Source organism: Protomyctophum parallelum (assembly GCF_964188405.1).
Source record: "Protomyctophum parallelum genome assembly, chromosome: 18".
Classification (NCBI taxonomy): Eukaryota; Metazoa; Chordata; class Actinopteri; order Myctophiformes; family Myctophidae; genus Protomyctophum; species Protomyctophum parallelum.
This window is the reverse complement of record NC_139716.1, coordinates 13,319,550-13,343,514: the sequence shown is the minus strand read 5'-3', so window position 1 is coordinate 13,343,514 and position 23,965 is coordinate 13,319,550. Positions and strand designations below refer to the sequence as shown.

The window sequence follows — 23,965 nt, the reverse complement described above, 5'->3', positions numbered from 1 at the left end:
AGAGCTTTTGTATTCACTGCTTTTACGAGACTGCAGCTCGTTTCATCTATTATTATGTGGGCTGTGTGGTGAGTGTGATGTGTGGGTGAATTAGCAATCACTTGAGGCCCATGTTCCCGACCGCCAGGGACCAAGCTTTTGTTCTGATCTTAGCATATTAAGCCTTCCAGTGCTGCTGAGTGGCCTGTAATCAATTTAACAGGACGTTCAAGGCAGAATGTGTACGACGTGTCAGTAAAGATGCGAGTTTGCTGGTAATGCTTTATCTGCAATGCTCTAAAATGAACATTGCTGAGCATCTATTAGCACTGGGTGGAATCGCCATTAAAGCACCAAAATGGGCAGTTTCTTCTTATTATTTTTGCCTTTCTGTAGAAGCGTCGATATTCCTACAAATGGTAAACCATTACATATTGTACGTTATCTTGTGCCATAAACAAAGCAAACACAAAATGTTTGTGTTTGGCGAGATAACTTCAAAATACGCAGGCTTACACACGCGCACACACGCACACACGCACACACACACACACAAACACATGTTTACACGCAAGATAACTTGCGTGTTTGGCAAGATGACTTCAAATTACGCAGGATTACACACGCACACACACACACGTTTATATACAAACATTTATTAAATGTATTCATTGACGTCATTTATCTGTTTCACATTTTCTGCCGTTCCTATACACAGCTTTGTGTACGCGTGTCTGTATGAGCACGGTATCAGCTCAGCTGATTGGCTGAGCACTGGAATGCGCTCGGCTGATTGGCTGAGCACTGGAATGTGACGTATGAATATTGTATGACGTGAGTGTGGTGATTTTCTATTTAAACAGGCTCCAGAGATTCGTCACAGGCCCTACTGTACATCTGGGATTTCAAATATCATGGCTATAATTCCCACATTATACACTGTGGGCTTTTGTAGTTAATCTCCTCCTTCACACTCGTTTTCCTCCGAGGCAATTGTGGAAAGTCGGGCGAGAACAGGTGACAGCGGCAGACAAGGATTACGCCACAGTTCACTCATTAAGCCATTTAGTCCTACCATCGATTCTACAAATGTCTTCTAAATCCTGACGGTTTTCTGAAAAACATGTTTCTACTGTATGTCAGTGGTTCTCAAACATATTCATGTCAACGACCCACAAAATATGTATGTATATTTGGCCGCCGTCCCCCATCTTAAAATATTTAGTTCCAGCTAGGACTCGCCCAGAAGCAAAGATTTGAGTTAAAAATGTTCGCTCTGAAAGAATATATATTCAAAGATTTGCGGCACATTTTCAAGATTTTTCAAAAATACCTACAAACTCGTAGCGCGGCACTCGGTGCCGCGCTATGAGCTTGTAGATCTGCTATTTTTCAATAGCGAAAGTATAACATAATGCTTAAAACACCAAAAGGGGTTCTCGCCCAATATGGGTTAAGCCAGCATTAAATATTATGACTAATAATCGCCCGGGGAGATGAGTATGTGTTATTTGGATTCTGTTCCATGTGCTTTAATCCCAGCAGCTCTTGCTCCCAGTTCTTATGTAATGACACATCAAAACCGTTCTTGGATGTGTATCAGCCGCCGAATGAGGGGGCGCTTGGCCCCTTCGAGGGTGCGCTTGGCCCCTTCGAGGGTGCGCTTGGCCCCTTGGAGGGGGCGCTTGACCCCTTGGAGGGGGCGCTTGGCCCCTTGGAGGGGGCGCTTGGCCCCTTCGTAACGTGTGTAAGTCTGTATTATGGAGCTGGAGCGAGTGACATCATAGGCTAAGACACAGCTTCCGCTATCATGCCTCAAATTGCCCACAGCTTATAGTACGGGAGGGGGGAGGGGGTTGGCGGAACTGCGAACGCCCCCGTGGATCGCTGAGAGCCGTATTGCACTATATATACTGTATATATAAGCCCTGACTTCAGACATCAGAGCTTCGTCTCATGAAATTTGAGTTCATGAAATTAAGCATTCTAAAAAACACTTCTCTGCGATCACACATTGAATATCCACTTTCTGTATTTGATGGTTAGGGATCTATGAAATAAAACCATTATCAGTATTATAATTGTGATGACAAGAATGTTTACGTTCCATTAACTAACACTATGTTGCTAATGCAGCTGCATTATGTTATTGCTAATGTTAAACTCTGTCAGTTAATTGCAATGATGTCCGAACTTACAATCTAGACAACGGCACAACAATCTGGTGGGGAAGTCAACCCAGCTGGATTCATGCCATAGTCAATTAACTCTTTCCCCCCCCAAGTCTGTACGTACGTCGACGCTAGGTGGCGTCATATCCCAAGTCCGTATATAAACGTACCCCAACGTAGACTCTCTAAATAATGGTTGGGGGGACTCCGACTTTTTAAAGTGAACGCGTATGCTGGCCCCTGGAACTGGGGTTTATGCTAACAGCTAGCGGTAGAGGAAAAACGGTTTTAAAAAACATGCTTGATCATCATGATGATGATCACGTGTGATGACGAAATCTTACTGTACGTCGTTTTGCCATTTACTTGACCTGAACCTTTGTACGGAAGACATTATTCAGTCAAAAAGTCCATAGCCTTGTGGGGGGGGGGGGGATACGTCTTGGGGGCCTGCACAGATAAAGCTTGTTTATCGACTGGGACTGAGATCTCCGGGTGATTTTTTCAATTTGAAAAAGATCCGGTTTTAAAAGACGGAGATGAGAGCAAAGACCCCGTAGAGCAGAGCACAGGGGTACGCCACCAGCGGCTGCTGTCCGTCCATGGCCAGCACCGAGATGAAGATCTTGGAGGCGGAGAAGCTGCACCAGCCCAGGATGGCCGTGGCCATCACCGCCCCGAACGCCCCCCGCAGGGAGACGAACACCCCGCAGCCCGAGAGGAGGACCATGGGGAGGAGGCAGTAGCCCAGGACGGAGGCCACGCAGCCGAAGGAGACGCCCCCCGTGGCGCCCGACGTGCCCGCCGTGGCGCTCATCAGGTTCAGGAGGAAGTACATGCCCACGGTGCCCAGCACGCTGATCATGTAGACGTAGCCGAACTGGACCTTCCCCGCCAGCAGCAGCGTGGCGCCGAAGGCCAGGCAGAACACCACGGGGCCCGCCAGGTCCGTCTCCTTCATCACGCCGCCGTCGGGCGGCGCCTTGGCGGGGTGGAGCACGGTCAGCGTCTTCTCAAAGATCTGCTCGAAGTTGACGCCCAGCTCCTCCAGGAGGGGCGGCTCGTCCTCGTCGAAGCTGCTGCTGTAGCGCTGCGACGAGGACGGCGTGTAGGTCTGCTGGGGCTGGAAGATCTGCCCCGTGTAGGGACCGCCGTAGGGGGCGTCGCAGTTGAAATGGTCACCTGTAACGTCGCGGTCGCCGCCGTAGCTGTAGCCGTAGCCGCCCTGCTGCCCTCCTCCTTGGTCGCCCACGTCGAAGTTGGACGGGTAGAAGTCGGCGCCGGAGTCGTCGAACCCGCCGGCCGCCGCCGTCGTCTCGGGTTTTGTAACGTTTCCGAATCTACTCCAAAAGCCTCCTGATGACTTTGACGTCGCCATGTTTGTCTGTGTCACCGAATGATTGTCCGAGGGAAGTTTTAAATGACATTGTGGTGACATCATTGTCTTTATCATGTCATCAGGCCGATGCATGACGCGTGATATTAATCAGGTGATGACATCATCGATAGAATTAATAGAACCATGCCCAAATTTGGAGTCATATGTGATGGATGTATGACGTCATCGTTGCTGTACATTACTGCTAAAATAATCTCAGCTCCTCCATATTTGGGTCATTCAGGTGACACACGATTGAAAGTATTAATTTCAGCCCATCTTATGTTCCATTGTATTAAAAGTGCACAAAAAATACACATGTATTTGTGGTAGCCTTGTAAACACCAGCTGCTAAAGCAATAGCATCATTTGTATTGTGAACCTCAAATACTCTATTTCTTCGGGTCCTCCTGGTGAAAGATCAGTATTTTCTTGGGGCTCGAACGTGAATAGCTGAAATCTTGCACAGCTCTTAAGCATCTGCCAGCAGCACGTGGCAAAGAGTAGGCGGCCTGTCCGTCAGAGCATGACAGAACGTCCTTCGAGATTCGTCCGTCTATAGATGCATCGTGAGAGAGTAAAACCGTTGAGCAGCACCAGCAATTCTCTCTCTCTCTCCCCCTCTCTCTCTCCCCCTCTCTCTCCCCCCCTCTCTCTCCCCCTCCCCCTCTCTCTCTGCCACCCTCTCACCCATTTTGCGATGATAATGATGATCTTCAAGAAAGGAGGAGAAAAGATGCACAACAAGTCAAGAAGCCGTCTACTTTCTAATTAGTAACCCCTTCATTCTTCTAACAAGCAGAACTAATTACAGGAGCTGCCACAGTGCGCTGATTTCCCACAAGGCAGCGCTCCGTATGGCCCACCAGGACTAGGAATCAGAACGGCGGTTTCCTCTTTACCTTTCCTCCCACGAGCCAATCACAAAGAACAGAACCTCTGGCTGCTAGGAGGCAGGGCGAGGAGGGGAACAAGAAAAACTGCTGTGTCATTTTCATTTTCACCAAGCGAACGCAATCCCCCAAAAGCTGTGTTTAATCAGGCCGGCCCGTGTGTGTTTTATTTTTTCCCTCCTGGTGCTTTGCTCTCTCGGTCCAGCTGGTTAGGCAACAGTCTACAGTCGAATACCCCTGGCTCAAGGTGTGTATCCTTTACCCTTTGAGCCAGGGGTTTATTTGAAACAATGGCATTATAACCTGCAAGATGCTATATGCAAAAAGCTATAAATATTAAAATGGGAACGCTCAAATTAGGAAATGTATTAAAGGGCATCCGGTATCCTCTGTGTGGGCGCGTGCATGCGTGCATGCGTGCGTGCGTGTTTTACCCTTACTTGAATGCTTTACATGTCGTGAGTATTTGTTTACTTCACACAGTTCACACAAACCTCAGAGTACAATTCCACTGCCTGCAGCGTTGCTGTGTGTGTGTGTGTGTGTGTGTGTGTGTGTGTGTGTGTGTGTGTGTGTGTGTGTGTGTGTGTGTGTGTGTGTGTGTGTGCATGCGTGCGTGCGTTGCGTGCGCGCTCCTGTGCTCGTGACAGCAAAAGCACTTGAACTTAAGCGAAATCAAAAGCCTTATCTCGGGAGAGCGGAGATGGAAGGGGAAGAAGACTGTCAGCACGGCCCATGGCCAGACGGACCAGTGCAGCACTTAAAGTGGGGAAGGAAGGGGACTGCTGCTGCTGCCGGAACCCGAGCGCAGGTCACCTTGGTGGGCCTGGAGTGGGGATGGGATGGGGTCAATTGTGGGGGGCGGGGGCGGATGGGTCCATCCCTCATAGACGGCCCAGACGAGTGGCAGCCTCTCTTGGATGCGATGGAGGAGGGGGGTCATGGAAGGATGCGTTGTTGAGCTTTTCCTAATTAGCTCATTAGAGACCGTCTGATTGCAATCATCATGCCCCATTTTTGAAGGGCAGTACTAGAAACCTTCTGTGACTGTTTGTGGTGTTAAAACCTTCGACAGTGGCCATAATGTGGGACAGCTCTCTGTGGCCCACATGCCCAATTTGGTCTTTTTTTATTGGCCTAAGATATTGTCTATAAATTATGTATACATTCATGAATCCACTTGCTGACCGGCGGTATTGTCGGTATTGGGCAATCTTTTTTTTTTTAAATGGGTAGGTGACCTACCCGTTAACATCCTATGGCAGGCAAAAATGCCAAAAATGTCAAACTATAGGGGGTTTTCATGATTGAATGTCCCACTTTAACCCATTTTGGGGCGGGAACCCCTCTTGGTGTTATAATTTAGCTATTGAAAAATAGCAGATCTACAAGCTCATAGCGCGCCACCGAGTGGCGCGCTACGAGCTTGTAGGTCTGCTATTTTTTGAAAAATCGCGCAAATCTTTGCATATATATTCTTTCAGAGTGAATGTTTTTAACTCAGGTCTAAATGGATTAAACCAAAAGAAGCCTGCCGGCTGCCGGACTACAGGGTGTCATCCCATACGCCCCTGAGAGAAGGATATCGGTGTCCTTCGCCCTTTTTTTTCTTTCTTTCTTTTACAGTGGCGGTTATACATTAGCTAATTCGACCACAGTTCACAAAAATAGACCTAATCAATAAGGGCTTTCAGTTTCTTCTTGCTATAGCCTCAGCGCTTCACCTTCAGTCTCTCCTCTTCATCACCACCACACCCTGACCCTAACCGCCATGAGTCTCTCCCTTCCTGAGAGAATATATCTGACCCTGACCGTAACGAAACAGGCCCTCCCTCCCTCCGGGGATCACCGGATAGCTTCACCTGCATCTAAATATGGATACGGAGAATGTCGTAACCTCTTCGTCCAACATGGGAGAACGGCGTGAATCCGACTCTTAGAGCAAAAGACTGGTACAGGAATTCATTTCGGTGGGATCCATATAGTGGACAAGTTATGTTGCATTTGGTAAATGGTATAGTAATCTATTCCTAAAACGTGTGCCGATGCCAACAATTATAGTCGGCCTGTTTCTATTCATTTCAAAAAGACTGAGTCTGAACATGACGCTTGTTTGGATCTTGGATGTTAGACTTCTGTTTGTGAGTGCTGAGCAAAATTCATCTGACCATCTGTTTGCCTGGAAGAGCTGAAACGACACCGAGGCCTAAAACAAATGACCAGAATCAAGGGGAATGGCCTCCGTTGAAAAGACAACAGTTTAAGCTATTCAGAGCACTCACTTCAAACACCCACACACCCACCCACACTCATTAAGCATCAAAGACAGAGGCTCCGACTGAGGCCTCCTTCACACGTCATCAAACGACTGTCCTGTGCTTAATCAATGGCTGCCACAATGCAAGTCCAATGGGAGTCACATGGTTTGACCAAACGTTTGTGTTTGATGAGGCAGCAATCAGAAATCAAACACAAATGTTCGGTCAAACCATGTGACTCCCAGTGGAATTGCATTGTGGCAGCCATTTAATCACAGACAAGAGCACAGAAGAACATTCGTTTGATATGTGTCAATGAGGCCCTATCCTTAAATGGACCCACTCTTCCTGGGCAATCCTCTACGAAGCCGTCTCTGGATCTAGTGTCCCAGCTCTAGATAATCAAGACATCCATATCTCTGACGCAAGGTCTGTAAAGTTACTAATCTATTATAGGGAAAAAAACAACAACAAAAACAAAAACCTGTACCACTGGATTAAATTGATGCACACGGCTGCCATCTTGCCAGCAAGGTGCTATACCGATAGGTGCAACTTCCCATAGACAGCCCATTCATCCAAACAGAACAGTCCTATCTAATTGTATTAAATAACGTCAATCTTACCAACATTGCAGCTGTACGAAAAGCTTGAATTATCCTCTTTCTATCTGCAATGTGTTTGTTTGATAAAAATCCACTGTAGACATGCTATGAGCTAGTACTCTCCGTCAAGAAATTCCTTGCAGATTTTTGTCCAAGTGCTGGAGTTTGGAAGTGCTCGACTATCACTCAACAGTGTGTACCACCTGTTTTGAATGTGCACATAATGCAGGAGGCAGCAGGAGGTTGGATTTGCTGGTAACGAGCACTTCCAAACTCTGACACTTAGAAAAATAATCATCTGCTAGGACTAGCAAGAGGATAATTCAAGCTTTTCGTACAGCTGTTGGCGAGTTTGACGTTATTTAATACAATTAGAGAGGACTTTTCTGTTTGGATGAATGGGCTGTCTATGGGAGGCAAGATGGCAGCCGTGTGCATATCGTCAATGGAGTTGTTATTTAGTCACAACAAGCTCTCATCAATCATTTTCATTGGTTAAATATTTCTAAAAACCACAGACAGACTTAATCACTTCCAACGCCGGCATTATACAGTAGGTGAAGATTTTCCATTTCTTTAAACGTTAAAAGTAGCAATAGCAGATCTGGATCATCCATTTTTGTTACTTTTGCACGACTATAAAATAGGCTATTCTTTCATTTAGAAACAAAAACAGAGAAGAAATATGGAGATACAAGCCAAGGTTTCTTCCCAACAACTATAAGATGTGCCAAATAATGGAGCATTTCTTGCGTTGCTCTCCATGGTGCTGAACAAGAACCACGGAGAGTGAAAACTAAGAAAGGGACGGGTTCACTTCACTCACTAGAAGTGGATTGTTTTGATTAACAATACCTAGGAGACACTGACGACTTCCTCACCCGTCTCCATTGTCTACAGTATATGACTATATTTCAACCCATTTTGACCTGGGAACGATTCTACAAAATGTCTTCTAAATCCTGACAGTTTTCTGAAAAACCCATTATGTTTCTGTGTCAGTGGTGCTCAAACATTTTCATGTCAAGGACCCCCAAGATTATAATGTAATTGGCCGCCGACCCCCGTCTGAAAATATGTTGTCCTTGCGGTTAGCATCCAGCCACTCTACCCCTGAGCCACCGCCGCGTTGGTATAGACTCCCTTTGTTCTTAAAATTATTGGAAATTGGACATGCTAACTGCTTAACAGCCATTAATCACTGATGATGCAAATGAGCGTGTCGCTTACACAATTAGTCACATTCAGTGAAAATGAAGCGATAAAAGAGAGAACCAACAGTGAACGACGTCACAAAGGGAGCTCACAAAGTAACTGCAGACAAACAACAACAAAAGTAGGTCTAGCCTAAAACAGGACTGTGTCCTAGTTTGCATTGTTTTGTTCGAAACCACTGCGTGCGTGCGTGCGTGCGTGCGTGCGTGCGTGCGTGCGTGCGTGCGTGCGTGCGTGCATGCGCAAATGCACTTGGTTGGTTTGTTACTTAAGAAGAAAAACAAATCACTGCCACTACAATGTTACACCGGATCGACCCCACCCACACACACACACACACACACACACACACACACACACACACACACACAAAGAGAGAGCCACAGCTGGAATGGATGATACAACTTGGAGTCGTCATCGTCATGGGTGAGATCAAAGTAGCAGGCTTTCTATTTTTAAAACCTTATTGGATTTTGGCTTCTGTTTTTGCTGGCACAAGCTGGCACTGGGAGTGAATCTGTTTCTCTCTGCGTGACAAGTCAGTGTGCGTGCATGCGGGCGCGCGTGCGTGCGTGCATGTGTGTGTGTGCGTGCGTGTGTGTGTGTGAAGGGGTGTGCATGAGTACACGCACGTGTGTGTGACCTTGAAAGCAGCTTGCATTCCCCTTTGCTCTCGTAAGCATGGCGGGACTCATGTGAAGTGACATTTCATTGATGACTCGTATGAATGGAGTCATAATGTGTTCTTGCTTGTCCTTGACAGAGTTTTTCTTCTCCTCCTTTCTTTCTTTCCGCCTTGTCATTCTGTGTGCACCTTGTCACCGCGGTGCATCTGAATCCACTCTGTACGGATCCGTGAGATTCTTCCGTATTTTTCTTTCTTTCATTTCCTGCATCACTAGCCTTACCGTCTATAGAGATAAAAGCACAAAGACACTTCTTCTTCTTCAAAGAAGAACTCTATTTCACCCCTGCTACTACTAATACTACAATCTCTCTATTCAAGATCAGAATAATAATACACACACACACACACACACACACACACACACACACACACACACACCACACATACTATATTCTCAAAGCGTTTCCTCAAGTCTGTGACCTTGCCAAGACGTGGGAAAATAATTCTCATAAATCTGGTAGGCCGTTATCACTTCCACCACATTGTTAAAAGACGGTTTATATGCAACCCACCACAGCCCTTTATCACTTCCATGCCTACTATAACTGTTTAGGCGCTGGTGCACGAGGACACACTTTTCATTCTATAAAGGACGTTTGTTGAATTCCAAATATTTTTCAACCAAATGATCTGGTTTTTTTTATGGCACTGCAGATGGTAGCGACCTCAAACAGAGGAATAATTTTTTGTATCATTTCTAGAGTTCTATCCCATTGTTTAAACATCTGGACGTCAATGAAAAGCGGTGAACAGTGAACAGTAAACACCGGGGCCAAAGTCGCATAATCATCATCACACATGATTAAAACACAGCGGTAATGAGTGACTTCATAAGCCTGCAGGATTATAATCTGCATATATGTGAAGTGGTTTAGTTAGAGGCGTCTGCATAAAGGTGGCAAATTATCCGAACACACACACACAACGTCACGTCACCGCACACAACCAGGCCTGTCACTTTATTACATAATCAGCCTAGTCGCATTTAATTGAGATAATCACAATTATTGTTTGCATAATCATCATAATAATGGTTTCCATTCATGGCCGTGAATGAAAAAAAAAAGAAATAAAAAACTGATCCAGAAGCTCATAAAGCTTGTACATTTTGTTTTACTTCCGCAATTAATGCTTAAAACATTTTGAAAGGCATCAAGACCTCCGCAATGTTTTAACCCATTCTGGGTCGGGAACCCCTTTTGGTGTTTCAAAGCATTATGTTGTGCTTTAGCTGTTGAAAAATAGCAGATCTACAAGCTCATAGCGCGGCACCGAGTGCCCCACTACGAGCTTGTAGATCTGCTATTTTTGAAAAATCGTGAAAATGTGGCGCAAATCGTTGAATATATATTCTTTCAGAGCGAACGTTTTTAACTCAAATGACATGAAATATTGAGCTCCCACTGACATAGAAAGAGAAACATATAGGATCATGTCTAAATGGGTTAAGAACATTTTGAAGGCATCAGCGTTATTTAAATAAATATCCGGCGGAGGTCTTGCCTTCCGCTCCAGTCCGTGATGCTATTTATAGCGTGGTAATGCATCAGAGGTCGCACAACATCCATCTCTGGTGGAACCAACTGAACCGCTGCCTCACTGTGTGTGCGTGACGTACGTTGGTCTCTCCAACACAGAGAGAGGAGCTAAGGACGTACGTTGGTCTATCCATCACAGACAGAGGTCTAGGTAAAGGGATGGCTGGCTAGAGGTGGTCGTTGTTGATAGATAAATCAACCCACAGGGTGATTGACCGCAAACTTTCAAAGTCTTATTATAACCCATTTACACCTGAGGACGATTCTACAAAATATGTCTTCTAAATCCTGCACAGTTTTCTTGAAAAATCCATGTTTCTATGTCAGTCCGTTCTCAAACATTTTCATGTCAAGGACCCCCAAAAATATATGTAATTGGCAGCCGATAGACCCCCCCCCCCCCATAGAAGCAGAGATTTGAATTAAAACGTTCACTCTGAAAGAATATATATATTTAAAGATTTGCACTACACTTTTCATGATTTTTCAAAAATGGCAGACCTATAGGTTGGAGATAGCTTGGAGATACTAACCCCAAATAATTACAGATGTACATAAATCATCTCGCTTAGCATTACAAAACAGACCCAATTTCAGTACATTATGAATCAAGACTATATTATTGCACCAGCTCGTGGGATCCTAAGAACGAACAAAAGACTGAAACGGTTCAGTATAAGGCTGCACACCACAGTATAAAACAGACAGAGAATTCTGAAATCGATAATGAAAACCCCAGTGCGGGGGAGACGGGTTCGACAATATACTGCTCAATGCAAACCCTGCATGCTACGCTTTGCCTTTCCCCTAAAACCATCCATGGTATACACAAAGTGCTGGCTAATCTGATCTGCCTGAGCCAGTATTTTCAAAGGCATCCATTCAGTCCATCAGCTAAACAATGACAGAGGCCACAAGATAACAAGATAAGCTCCGAGGCCTGCCTGCCTGGCGAGGTGCTTCAGCAGGGGGGCTTGAGGGGTGGGGGGTGGGGGTCTTTGCCCTCTGATGAAAGACCTTTCTAATGCCACGTATATACGGTGGCGATACCCCGCCTGTTCCATCCATCCATCCACCACTTCAGTTCCAAATAACATATCTTGGTAAAGTTACATGCTGGATGTGGTGTGCAATTTAATGTGCACTTTCATGCTTCCCGGAGGATGAACCATACCGATTGTGGTGACCCCCCCCCCCCCCCCCCCCCCCCCCCACATGCCCTTAAACAGGCCTATAAACGAAAGACACAATTGAAGATCTCAAAAACCAATTAACGCATTTTTGGGCCGTGAAACCCTTTTGAGCATTCTGTTCTACTTTAGCTATTGAAAAATAGCAGATCTACAAGCACTAACTTGTAGGTCGTGAAAATGTGGCGCAAATCTTTGTATATATATTTCAGAGCGAACATTTTTTTTTTTTTTTTTTAAGATATTTTTTTGCGGCTTACGCCTTTTATTGATTTTTTGAAGGGACAGACAGTAGGCTGACAGGAAACGGGAGAGAGATGGGGGGATGACATGCAGTAAAGGCCGTGTCGGGTCCGGGAGTCGAACCCGCGGCACACTGCGACTGGATTACCAGTCCGGTGCCCAGACCGTTACGCTACGGCCTGGGCCAGAGCGAACATTTTTTACTAAAATATTGGCTTCTGGGGGGTCCCTGGAATTACATATTTTGAGATGGGGGTCCTTGACATGAAAAAGGTTGAGCACCACTGACATAAAACATGGGTTTTTCAGATTTTTTTTTGGATTTTGAGGCCTTTTTTTTTGCAAAAAGGGTGAAGTGTCCCTTTAAGCTGCCATGCAACCAGACTCAGAAGATTAAATGAAATATATCGTAATACGTGACGTCCAGTCCAAATCGTATGGCTCCCAGAGTCATGACATTCTGACAATGGCCTTAGTTACACACACACACACACACACACAGACCATCCCTATTACTGTCTGTCTCTCTGTAGTGCATATACTGTAAATAGCACCATCTGATAACATCCGAAACGGCTATAAATAGCGCACGCACACTTAGAAAACAGAATCAGAGGTCACTTAAGACGTCCACTTAATCAGGCAAACTGTGTAATTGTGACAGATGTGACATGCGCTGCACTGACAAAGCAACGCAACATCAACAGACTATACAGTTGAAAGTACAGTGGGGTGAACTAAAAGAAGTAAAGATTTCTTCTATATTCTATGAGATATTCATTTATTTTAAGACATTAGAAGAATGTGAGGATGGCTGCCAATTTCCATCTGACACCCATAGCTGAATCTATATAATAATAATCTATAAGTGTCTGTATCCTTTTCCGTTCATTAGCATGGGTGTCATCAGAGATTAAAATAGGATGCATTTTGCATCCCAAAATGCAGTTTATGGTTTACTACTGTACCGTTTATTATTCTAGTTTATTTTGCTAGCTTTAGTTATAATAATCATTTCTTCTTCTGTTTTCTACATGAATATACTGTAACCATATAAAATGAAATGGGAGTTAACTTATTTTGGGCGGGAACCCCTTTTGGTGTTAGCATTATGTTATGCTTTAGCTATTGAAAAATAGCAGATCTACAAGCTCATAGCTACGAGCTTGTAGGTCTGCTATTTTTGAAAATAGAAACATAGCTTTTTCAGAAAACTAACATCAACATCAAATAACATCAACAACAACAACATAACTGGATGTTAGTACCCCAAGCACCACAGCAGTCAAGTTCAAAGGTCAAAGGTGATAACAGTGACGTTGGGGGTCAAAGCAAAGGGCCCTCGTCAGGGGCTTAGGGGGTTTGAGGTGAATGTAGCAGGGCAGGCCCATTTTGACCTGGGAACGATTACACAAATACCTTCTAAATCCTGACAGTTTTCTCGAAAAACCCCATGTTTCTATATCAGTGGTTCTCAAACATTTTCATGTCAAGGACCCCCAACATTATATGTAATTGGCCGCCGACCAGCATCTGAAAATGTGTTGTTCCTGCAGGGACCTGCCCCAAAAGCAATGATTTGAGTTAAAAACGCAATTTTTCAAAAATAGCAGACCTGCTACAAGCTCGTAGCGCGGCACTCGGTGCCGCCTTATAAGCTTGTAGATCTGCTATTTTTCAATAGCTAAAGCATAACATAATGCTTAAAAAACCAAAAGGGGTTCCCGCCCAGAATGGGTTTAAGCCCAGCCTAATATTATTCCCCTTTGAATGAGCGGTGTAGGTGATTGGTTTCCCATGCGGCGGTGTTCGAATCCAGGCTGTTACAGAAGAAGCATGTCTCCAAAATGTTGTCTCGCGTTGTTGCTCTCATCAGTGGTAAAAGCAGAAGTTAATTCCCTAGAGTATACCATAGTATTCTTTTTCACAACAGTTTTAGTGTGCTTCACAGAAGGGAAGGTAACATACATACATAAATATGTATTCACACACACACAAGCAGAGAAAGAGCACAACAAGAGCATGCCAGACCAGAAACAATAAAAACATCACACCTGTGTGAACTGAGTGGTGCAACTCCCCTCTCCCCCTGCCCCTCTCTCTCTCTCTCCCCCTGGAATTAGCACTAGGCAACAGTGCAACACTATCTCTCTCTCTCTGTTTCTGGCACAACAGCGCCACTTTTGCCCCTACTGGTACTCATAGTCACATAGCCACACACAGTCACATTAACCTTGTCACATAGGTGAACACGGACATTGCTGTTCCTTGGAGTGGTTGCACCACTCAAAAGAAGTAGAGAAGTGGCGCTCCTCAGAGCACAGGTGTCCCGCCAGGCCAGGTTGACTACCCCAGGAGGGCCCGCAAACTTTGTAATCTTGAAAAATGTGCGACAGTGTGAAAACACAAAACAGAGCCGCCTCCGGTCTGGCGGAGACAAAAAGCCTAGATTTTGCATTTATACATTTCGACGTTGTCCAGTGAACAACCTGCCTCGGCTGACCTTTGGTCAACTCACAGCCTTTTGTCATATGTACGGTCGTGTTAATTCGATTGAGGGCTTATTGAGGATCCCTTTTAATGAGGCTAGGCTACGGTCAAGTATCTGGTCATTGTAGCTGACGAAGGAGGAATGCCTTTTAATGGGGACTAGCAGGCCAACTAAACCACCAATGGCGTTAGTTTGGTTTATGCATTGCTTGTACTTAATAAGTGCAGATTTATCGATACAAATGCAGTACAGTACGTTCCTCATTACTGTGCTGCATTTTGTGCTCATCATGATAATAATAATAATTATTATTAGTAGTAGTAGTATTAATTTAAATGTAGCTTTCTTCCCGATGACAGAAGCTGACGAGGTGCACGTCTGATTCTGGCAGCTTGTAGGTCTGCTATTTTTGAAAAGTCGTGAAAAACGTTTTTAACTAAAATATTGGCTTCTGGGGGGTCCCTGGAACTACATATTTTGAGATGTTTTTTTTTTTTTTTCTAATGTGTTCGGCACGGGTTTTTAACACTCTCTAGCAGCCTAACGGTAAGGCTGTTTTGGCCATTATTTCTGGAACGGAAAGTCCAAACTGTTCAGTTCAAAGCTTGTCGGAAGCCTGACTTTGAGAACATTCTGAATCCAAGGGCCCCCCATTAGCTCAAGGCCCCTGTGCACAGTGCACGTGCACATTTGGCACAAGCCATAATTCATCATACACCGATGGCGGGGCTCAAGGCCCCTGTGCACGTGCACATTTGGCACAAGGCCCCTGTGCACATGCACATTTGGCACAAGCCATAATTCATCACCGATGGCGGGGACGAAACCATGCAAGGCACCGACCAGCACATCGGGAGAAATTAGGGGTTCAGAGTCTTGCAACAAGGACACCTCGACACTAACTCTGGGGGAGCCCACAGGGTTCGAACTGGGAACCTTGCGGTTAGCATCCGGCCACTCTACCCACTGATCCACCGCCGCAGTGGTTTTCAACCCTTTTCCCATTATTTATTCTGCATCTGAGCCACGGGCCACCATTTGATGACAAGTCATTTAGCCTCTCAGACCCATCTGAGCCAAGGGCCACCTTTTGATGACATTTAGCCTCTCAGACCCATCTGAGCCAAGGGCCACCTTTTGATGACATTTAGCCTCTCAGACCCATCTGAGCCAAGGGCCACCTTTTGATGACATTTAGCCTCTCAGACCCATCTGAGCCACGGACCACCATTTGATGACATTTAGCCTCTCAGACCCATCTGAGCCACGGACCACCATTTGATGACATTTAGCCTCTCAGTCTCAGACCCATCTGAGCCACGGACCACCATTTGATGACATTTAGCCTCTCAGACCCAAAATATGTTGTTGTCGATCAAAATAACAATTCTTCTATATTCTCTAATTGTGTAGACTAAATAAAGTAATGCAGATGTTTAGCAATAATGTAACTCATCATTCATTTTTCACTCTCAAGACTTAAAAGATCTATAAGGGTCCATTTGGTTAACAACTCTCCCATCATTTAGCTAGGGGGGGACCACCTGGAACCTCCTCAAGGACCACTGGTGGTCCCCAGACCACCGGTTGAAAACCACTGATTTAGAACAAGGATTTGGATACTCGAGAGCGGAATATCTGTAATTTGAACTACTACTACTATTAGGCTACCAGCTCAGTGGCCTTGTGTTTAGAGTGTCCGACCTGAGACTGGGAGGTCGGGGGTTCAATCCCCGGCCGGGTCATACCAAAGACAGTAAAAATGGGAACCAGTGCCTCCTCCCTGCTTGACACTCAGCATCAAGGGTTGGATTGGGGTGTAAGCGTCATATCCAGGAGGGTGTACTCTTGTACATCAAGCTGCCTCACGCTATACAGAAACAGGACATAGGCTCCTGCCCTGCTATGGGCCTCATGGCTCGGCAAGGCTACTTACTTACTAGGCTACTGTTATTATTATTATTATTATCCCTTTTATTGGTCACAATGATATTATTCAACATTTATATTAACATGTTCACTATTCTGAATAAATTAAATACTATTATTCACTATATATATATATATATATATAATAATAATTAGCCTATACGGATTATTTTGGCAACTCTTTTTTAAGTTTTTTTGGTTAATACCCAATGGGACATGCATGGCGTGGGGCATGGTGGTGGAGAGGTCATGTTTTGGGGGTGATAAAAGGGGCACGCCACCCACGCACAGTGACTGAGCAGAGCTGGAGACACACAGTTCTGGTTCTGAGTGCAAAGTATCGATAACATTGTGTGTCACCCCCCCGGGGCGCCGAAAAGACAAATCCAGCCAGCACCTCTTATCTGTCGAATGATCCAAAAGCAAGCCCTGGTTTTTAGCATTCTGTGCTCCCTGGACCGAGAGCAAAGAGGCATTATTTTCAGGAAACGAGAGGCAACGCAGGCGATCAATTATTGGGTTTGATAAACAAATTTCATATTTGCTGGTTGGCTAATACTTTCCTTTGCGACCAAAAATAGAACACAGGACCATCAATTATGTAATGACATGAAACATAGCGGTCACCGGACAGCAGGGCATTATTGATGAATGACTTCTGGAAGCACAATGTCATAGAATCAGCCATGTTACTGTTACTTACAGACTCCATTACACTTACAGTCCCGGGCCCAATACAGAACAACTAGTCATAGTACAGACTCCATTACACTTACAGTCCCGGGCCCAATACAGAACAACTAGTCATAGTACAGACTCCATTACACTTACAGTCCCGGGCCCAATACAGAACAACTAGTCATAGTACAGACTCCATTACACTTACAGTCCCGGGCCCAATACAGAACAACTAGTCATAGTACAGACTCCATTACACTTACAGTCCCGGGCCCAATACAGAACAACTAGTCATAGTACAGACTCCATTACACTTACAGTCCCGGGCCCAATACAGAACAACTAGTCATAGTATCAGCCATGTTACTGTACTTACAGACTCCATTACACTTACAGTCCCGGGCCCAATACCAAACAACTCGCCCCTTTACCAGCTTAAACGGTTAAACCTAACCTTATTCTAACCTTGACCTCAGTAAAACTATGCCTAAACCTAACCCTATTCCTAAACTTAACGCCAGTAAAACTATGCCTAAACCCTAAAGTTTTCAAATGTGTAAAAATAAATCTTTTAAAAATAGCTGCTATTTTCAAATGTAGTATATTATATGTATGTTTTGTAATAAAAATCCAAATCGTGGAGTAAAAGTAAAAGTATTGGAAATTGGAAATACTCAAGTACTACAAGTAGTAAATGTACTTTCCACCACCGGTTGCCTGTATATATACACCGGTATATACACCTCTAAAGCTTCTTGTCCTTTTTAGCATGCTGGTGGTGGGGGGGGGGGGCTGCCGGCAGGCGCATATACCACCAGCAGTGGGTGGGGGTCCCTGGGGGTCCCTGGGGGTCCGCGGGGGTCCCCCCCGGCAGGCGCATACCACCAGCAGCCTGCTGTCTTTGAAGCGTCGACCCGAAGCCGCCCCGTGCTTCCTGTCCTGCTGACTATGTATAGTTTCTGCCTATGCCAGCAATGTAATGTAAGCCAGCGCCAAATGTCACCATGTCATGTCATGTGTGTGTGTGTGTGTGTGTGTGTGTGTGTGTGTGTGTGTGTGTGTGTGTGTGTGTGTGTGTGTGTGTGACTGTGTGTGACTGTGTGTGACTGTGTGTGTGTGACTGTGTGTGACTGTGTGTGTGTGTGTGTGTGTGTGTGTGTGTGTGTGTGTGTGTGTGTGTGTGTGTGTGTGTGTGTGTGTGTGTCTGTGTGTGTGTCATTTCCAGGTAATCAAGCACAAGGGCATCCGTGTCTAATGATACCAATTATTGTCGTCCTTACGCCACATTAACACATGCTTGTGCACAGCTGTTTATCAAAGTTAATAGCCTACTCATGATGAAAGTTTTTATCTGACGTCTTCTAAATCATGAAAACCCCATTTTTCTATTTCAGTGGTTCTCTAACTATTTCATGTCAAAGAGCCCCAACATCATCTGTATTTGGTAAAAAGAAAAATAGCAGACCTACAAGCTCGTATGAGCTTGTAGATCTGCTATTTTTCAATAGCTAAAGTATAACATAATGCTTTAAACACCAAAAGGGGTTCCTGCCCAGAATGGGTTAAACAACTAAATGAGCAACCCACACAATGGATGTTCAAAATGTAAACATTTAATTGCAATTCACATCTAAGCTTTTGGCTCGGCCACGTAACTTGTTCTTCTTGGTGGGGCTTCATACAATACTTTCTCACCTCACTAACTTATCCTTTTTGTTTTTCATCCCATCCTTGTCACACTTGTGCGCACACACACACATGCACACGCACGCACACACGCGCACACACACACGCACAAACACACTCACACACACACACTTAGGCCACACCTATTGCATTGCCAGTTTCATCAAAATAACACTTGCATCTCGTTTTCCAATGTTGTAAAAAAAAAAATATATATATATATATATAAATATATTTCAAACTATATTAATCCCATAAACCCCAAGAGATCAAACTGCACAATAAGAGCTATTAAATTAGCAATAATGTTCACACTATAACACAAAGGCCCTTCAGTACAACAAAGTTTCACTCATAACACATAACATTTAACCCATTTTGGGCGGGAACCCCTTTTGGTGTTAGAATTACGTTATGCTTTAGCTATTGAAAAATAGCAGATCTACAAGCTCATAGCGCGCCACCGAGTGGCGCGCTACGAGCTTGTAGGTCTGCTATTTTTGAAAAATCAAAGAACGACCGACATAGAAACATAGCTTTTTCAGAAAACTGGTGCATTCTGAAGCCAGAGAGGAGGGTGACGGGACTCCGAGCAGGGACAGGGTGGTGTAGCCAAACGGAGGGACAGGGTGGTGTCATGGTGGCGTAGCCATGAGGGGAGCATCACCCACGATGCCTGAGCCAAACGGAGGGACAGGGTGGTGTCATGGTGGCGTAGCCATGAGGGGAGCATCACCCACGATGCCTGAGCCAAACGGAGGGACAGGGTGGTGTCATGGTGGCGTAGCCATGAGGGGAGCATCACCCACGATGCCTGAGCCAAACGGAGGGACAGGGTGGTGTCATGGTGGCGTAGCCATGAGGGGAGCATCACCCACGATGCCTGAGCCAAACGGAGGGACAGGGTGGTGTCATGGTGGCGTAGCCATGAGGGGAGCATCACCCACGATGCCTGAGCCAAACGGAGGGACAGGGTGGTGTCATGGTGGCGTAGCCATGAGGGGAGCATCACCCACGATGCCTGAGCCAAACGGAGGGACAGGGTGGTGTCATGGTGGCGTAGCCATGAGGGGAGCATCACCCATGATGCCTGAGCCAAACGGAGGGAAAGGCCAAATCTGCTGAGAGCGACTGAGGGAGATGAATCTCGTCCACTCATCTGTGTCCCGTATCTTTCTCTCTATCAAAAGTTGCTTTTTCCACTACCAGTGCCCAAACGCGCGCACATGCACACGCACGCACGCACGCACACACACACACACACACACACACACACACACACACACACACACACACACACACACACACACACACACACACACACACACACACACACACACACACACCTTCCCTCCCCGCACACACATTCTCTGCTCTTGTCCAAAGTACCCAGAATGCATTGCATCTCAAGGTCAAGGATGTCTTATTAGCACTGCATTCCTCCTTTACAAATGCACTGACTCAATTTCACCACAACTGACTATTTTTTTCCTCTTCTTTTTGCTGCAAACAAATATTGTTTCATAAACCAGGATTCAAGTGGTGATTATTGATGTTAGCTTCCTTTATAAAATCATGTGACCCACCGATTAAATTAAGTGCACTTTATCTACAAATCCTGATTCAGTGAAAGATTTACGGTGTACGGTCCAACTTTCTGGGATCATATTCTCAAAAAGATAATTTCCCTCTCATGTCACAAAGAAACCTATATATATATATATCCATCCGGATAATCTCTACACCGCTATCAAATTGCGACACAGTTTTTTCCTTTGCCCTCAAGTGTCATTGAGGGCACATACTGTACGTATATGTGATGTGACCACTGAATGAATTCTATTGTACTTACAGTACAGTACGTCACAATTCAAATCAGCAATAGACAACAAAGACTTTCTACAGTACAGTGAGTACACTACTCCACTTTGCCAAAAAAAAACCTTGTGTTCTCTACCACGTGAGAGGTGGAGGACGGTTTTGATGTGAAAACATGCAACAAGCAATGCCTCCACAGTTAAAATATAATAAAGATATGAAGGCAGATCTGAATTTCCTTTGACTAAATGAGAAACGAGTAAAAAAGCTTTCCAGGAATGTGTTTGACAAACTGGGAGACCATTTGTCAAGCTTAACCCAGAATGACACTGGCATTTGACAGCTTTTTTTATTAATCCCACAGTGGAATACCGCATGGCCGTCGTTGCAATGCAGCGTCACTTCAACAGAACGGCTATACGGTATATATATATATATCAATTGTTTACATTGTTGTAAAGCCTGTGGACCTGCTGTTTGATGGTGTGAGTCAGAAGGATACACAGTAAAATGCTCAGTACTGAGTGTATAAACATTATAGGGTCCCAGACAGTTTGTCAAACAAATAAGCACGGATGATTTTACTGTGTGCTGATATTGTGCACGTGTGTGTGAATGAATGCAGACATCCGTATACTGTGTGTGTGTGTGTGTGTGTGTGTGTGTGTGTGTGTGTGTGTGTGTGTGTGTGTGTGTGTGTGTGTGTGTGTGTGTGTGTGTGTGTGTGCGAGCGCGTGCGTGCGTGCGTGTGTGCAAAGAGACATGAGTGTTCCTGTATATGATACAACTGGCGGCCCGCGGGCCACATGCGGCCCCCACATTCACTTAATGTGGCCCTCAGATTAATTTCGGATACGTTATTGATTTCAGCTGTTTACAATTTCCAAACATGCAAACATGACCTGCTTTAATTACTTATACAGTCTAAATTAGTAGCTTGCTGAGCAGAATTACAAATAATGTTTTTTCATGTCCAATATATTTGTATTTAGTTAAAAATGACTTTTCAGGATCCCAATTAAAAATAGCAAAAGATTATTCGGGATTTCAATTCAAATATAGCAAAGATTTGCCGATTTACAGGTTCTAACTTGTAGATCGGCTATTTTTGCTAGGACATGCATGCAATGTGGAGTATGGAAATATAATGGCCCTCTCCATGGTCAACGTTGCTGTATAATGTATAATTATATACATTATATAATTATACTGTATAATGAATGAAGACGCTGCGATGCTCACCTTCGGCTGCACCTCCACCTCCACCACCTCGTTCGTTCTCATGCAGCCCTTCACGAACGACTCCACGTTCCCGTTGAACTTCATGAAAATGACGTAGGAGGCGTACGCCGACAACAGCGCCACGCTTTCCCAGATAATAATCTTGTTATCCAGAAAGAACACGATGAGCATGATCAGGTCTATGATGTAGAAGGACACGTCGCGGAACAGCGGCCACCACGTGAGGTTGAGGATCTCCTTGGAGAAGATGGCGCACATCCCGATGACGAAGAGGATGTTGAAGACGGCCGAGCCCACGATGGTGCCGATGCCCACGTTGCTGTGCGAGATGAACACGCCGATGACGGACGTGAAGAGCTCGGGCGCCGAGCCGCCCGCCGCCATGAAGGTGGCGCCCGCCACGTCGTCCGAGATGGCCAGCTTCTCGGTGATGACGGTCAGCGCCGGGACGAAGAACTCGTCGCAGACTATGGCTAAGGCGATGAACATGTAGAGCATGCCGAACATGTGCAGGCACACCGCGCCCTGGCGCCGCTCCTCGAGGGTGAAAAGGTCCGTCGGGTAGTCTCCCTTCTCGGTCTCGTTGCCGGTCGCCGCCGACGACCTCATGGCTATCGGCATGTCGGCCATGGATTCGTTGTCGTCACTCTGGTCACGCTGGGTGAAGAGCAGAGTCCTGTGGGGAGCCGACTGATGGAGGCTGATGGCTTCCTGAGGAAGCAGTGGCTTATCTGAACTCCAGGTGAAGGCACTGTAGGAGAATGAGACGGCGCTTATGGCCACCAGGCTCAGGACGAACCCGAGGATCCGCACGGGCCTCAGCTTCTTCCGGTGGTGCTGTAGGGCCTGCCGCTTGCACGCGGCAGAACCCAATATGGGTCTCCGTGCTGCGGCGTCCATGCCGGGCTGTTCCAAACCCATGGCTGTGGAACTATTTGGGTCCTGACTCTCAAAAGCTGGATGGGAACGAGGGAGAGTGGCGCGGAACAAGCCCTATCGGAGATAATACATCGGTGCTGTTTCTTTGGCTTCAAATGTGGCGAGAGAACTCCAGGTGCTTTCCAGGGTCTGGCTTGCCAAACGCTGTCTTCATAGTAGCCTCTGTAAAAAAAGATATACATAAGAAGATTTAACAAAATGTGATTGATTGTACCGCATCGTGAACATGAAAGTGTTTGCAAATGCAGCTCCACTAGATCTAAAAAAAGGTCACTTGTTCTGAACCATTTGACAGTAAATCAACAAGAAGACCAGCTGGGAGATGTTTCACACATGTTATAGGATTTGTCTGTATAGCCTAACATAAAAAGAATAACCCAGGCCAGGTTGTTTTAGTGAATATAATATTATGTTGTTCAATCTTTATATTAATACAATATAACTTTACAAGTGGGGTGGTTGTATCTGGTCTCCCTGTTCTTCTTTAGAGACATTTAGAATAGATCCTGTGGACAATATGGACACAACCCTGTTTCTACCCTTTGATACCTGAAGGTTAAAATGTTATAAGTCTCCTCAGAGCAAGCAGTCAGGCTCTGTTAGATAATCAGTGGTAAAAAAAAAAGGAAAATCAGCACTTGCGCAGTAAGTTACATAGGCTAATGCAGCTTTATACGCTTGCAAAATAAAACAAAATCAACAAGGGCCACCTTGAGAATGATGTTGTGTTTTATAGCTGTATAAGAATGGTGGGCTTTGCTTTAAATTGATTTTTTAAGTGTGTCTGTTCAGTTGTAGGCTACTATACACACACACACACACACACACCGTACACCAATGTTCAACTGAGGGGCTGTAATAAACTATAGCTGATGCATGCTGTTCACTCCTCAAGGTTGAAGGAAAGCAGTCGCACACGTACTGGAATGGTGTAGCTGGCTGCTGCACACGAACGATGCAACACATTTCTAGGCTAAAGTCTAATTCTGTGCCCGCAGTTCAGCGCGTTGACCTGACTGAGGAA

The 23,965-nt window shown here is 45.3% G+C and overlaps 2 protein-coding genes across 2 annotated transcripts in view; both read right to left on the bottom strand.

Annotated features, from left to right (window-relative positions):
• Positions 1 to 22,923, bottom strand: part of LOC310875961 (solute carrier family 24 member 2) — a gene marked incomplete at both ends in the record, with an annotated part of 78,605 nt that extends 55,682 nt beyond the window's left edge. Inside the window, one exon of the mRNA XM_083789410.1 lies at positions 22,003 to 22,923. Coding sequence (XP_083645536.1) covers positions 22,003 to 22,923 — 921 coding nt within the window. The remainder of the gene's footprint in view (positions 1 to 22,002) is intronic.
• LOC310875592 (protein YIPF5-like) lies at positions 2,677 to 3,528 on the bottom strand (the record flags this gene model as incomplete). The annotated part of the gene is made up of 1 exon (XM_083788884.1): positions 2,677 to 3,528. One exon carries the CDS (start codon positions 3,526 to 3,528, stop codon positions 2,677 to 2,679), a length of 852 nt encoding a protein of 283 aa, XP_083645010.1.
• Positions 22,924 to 23,965: the final 1,042 nt, after the last annotated feature.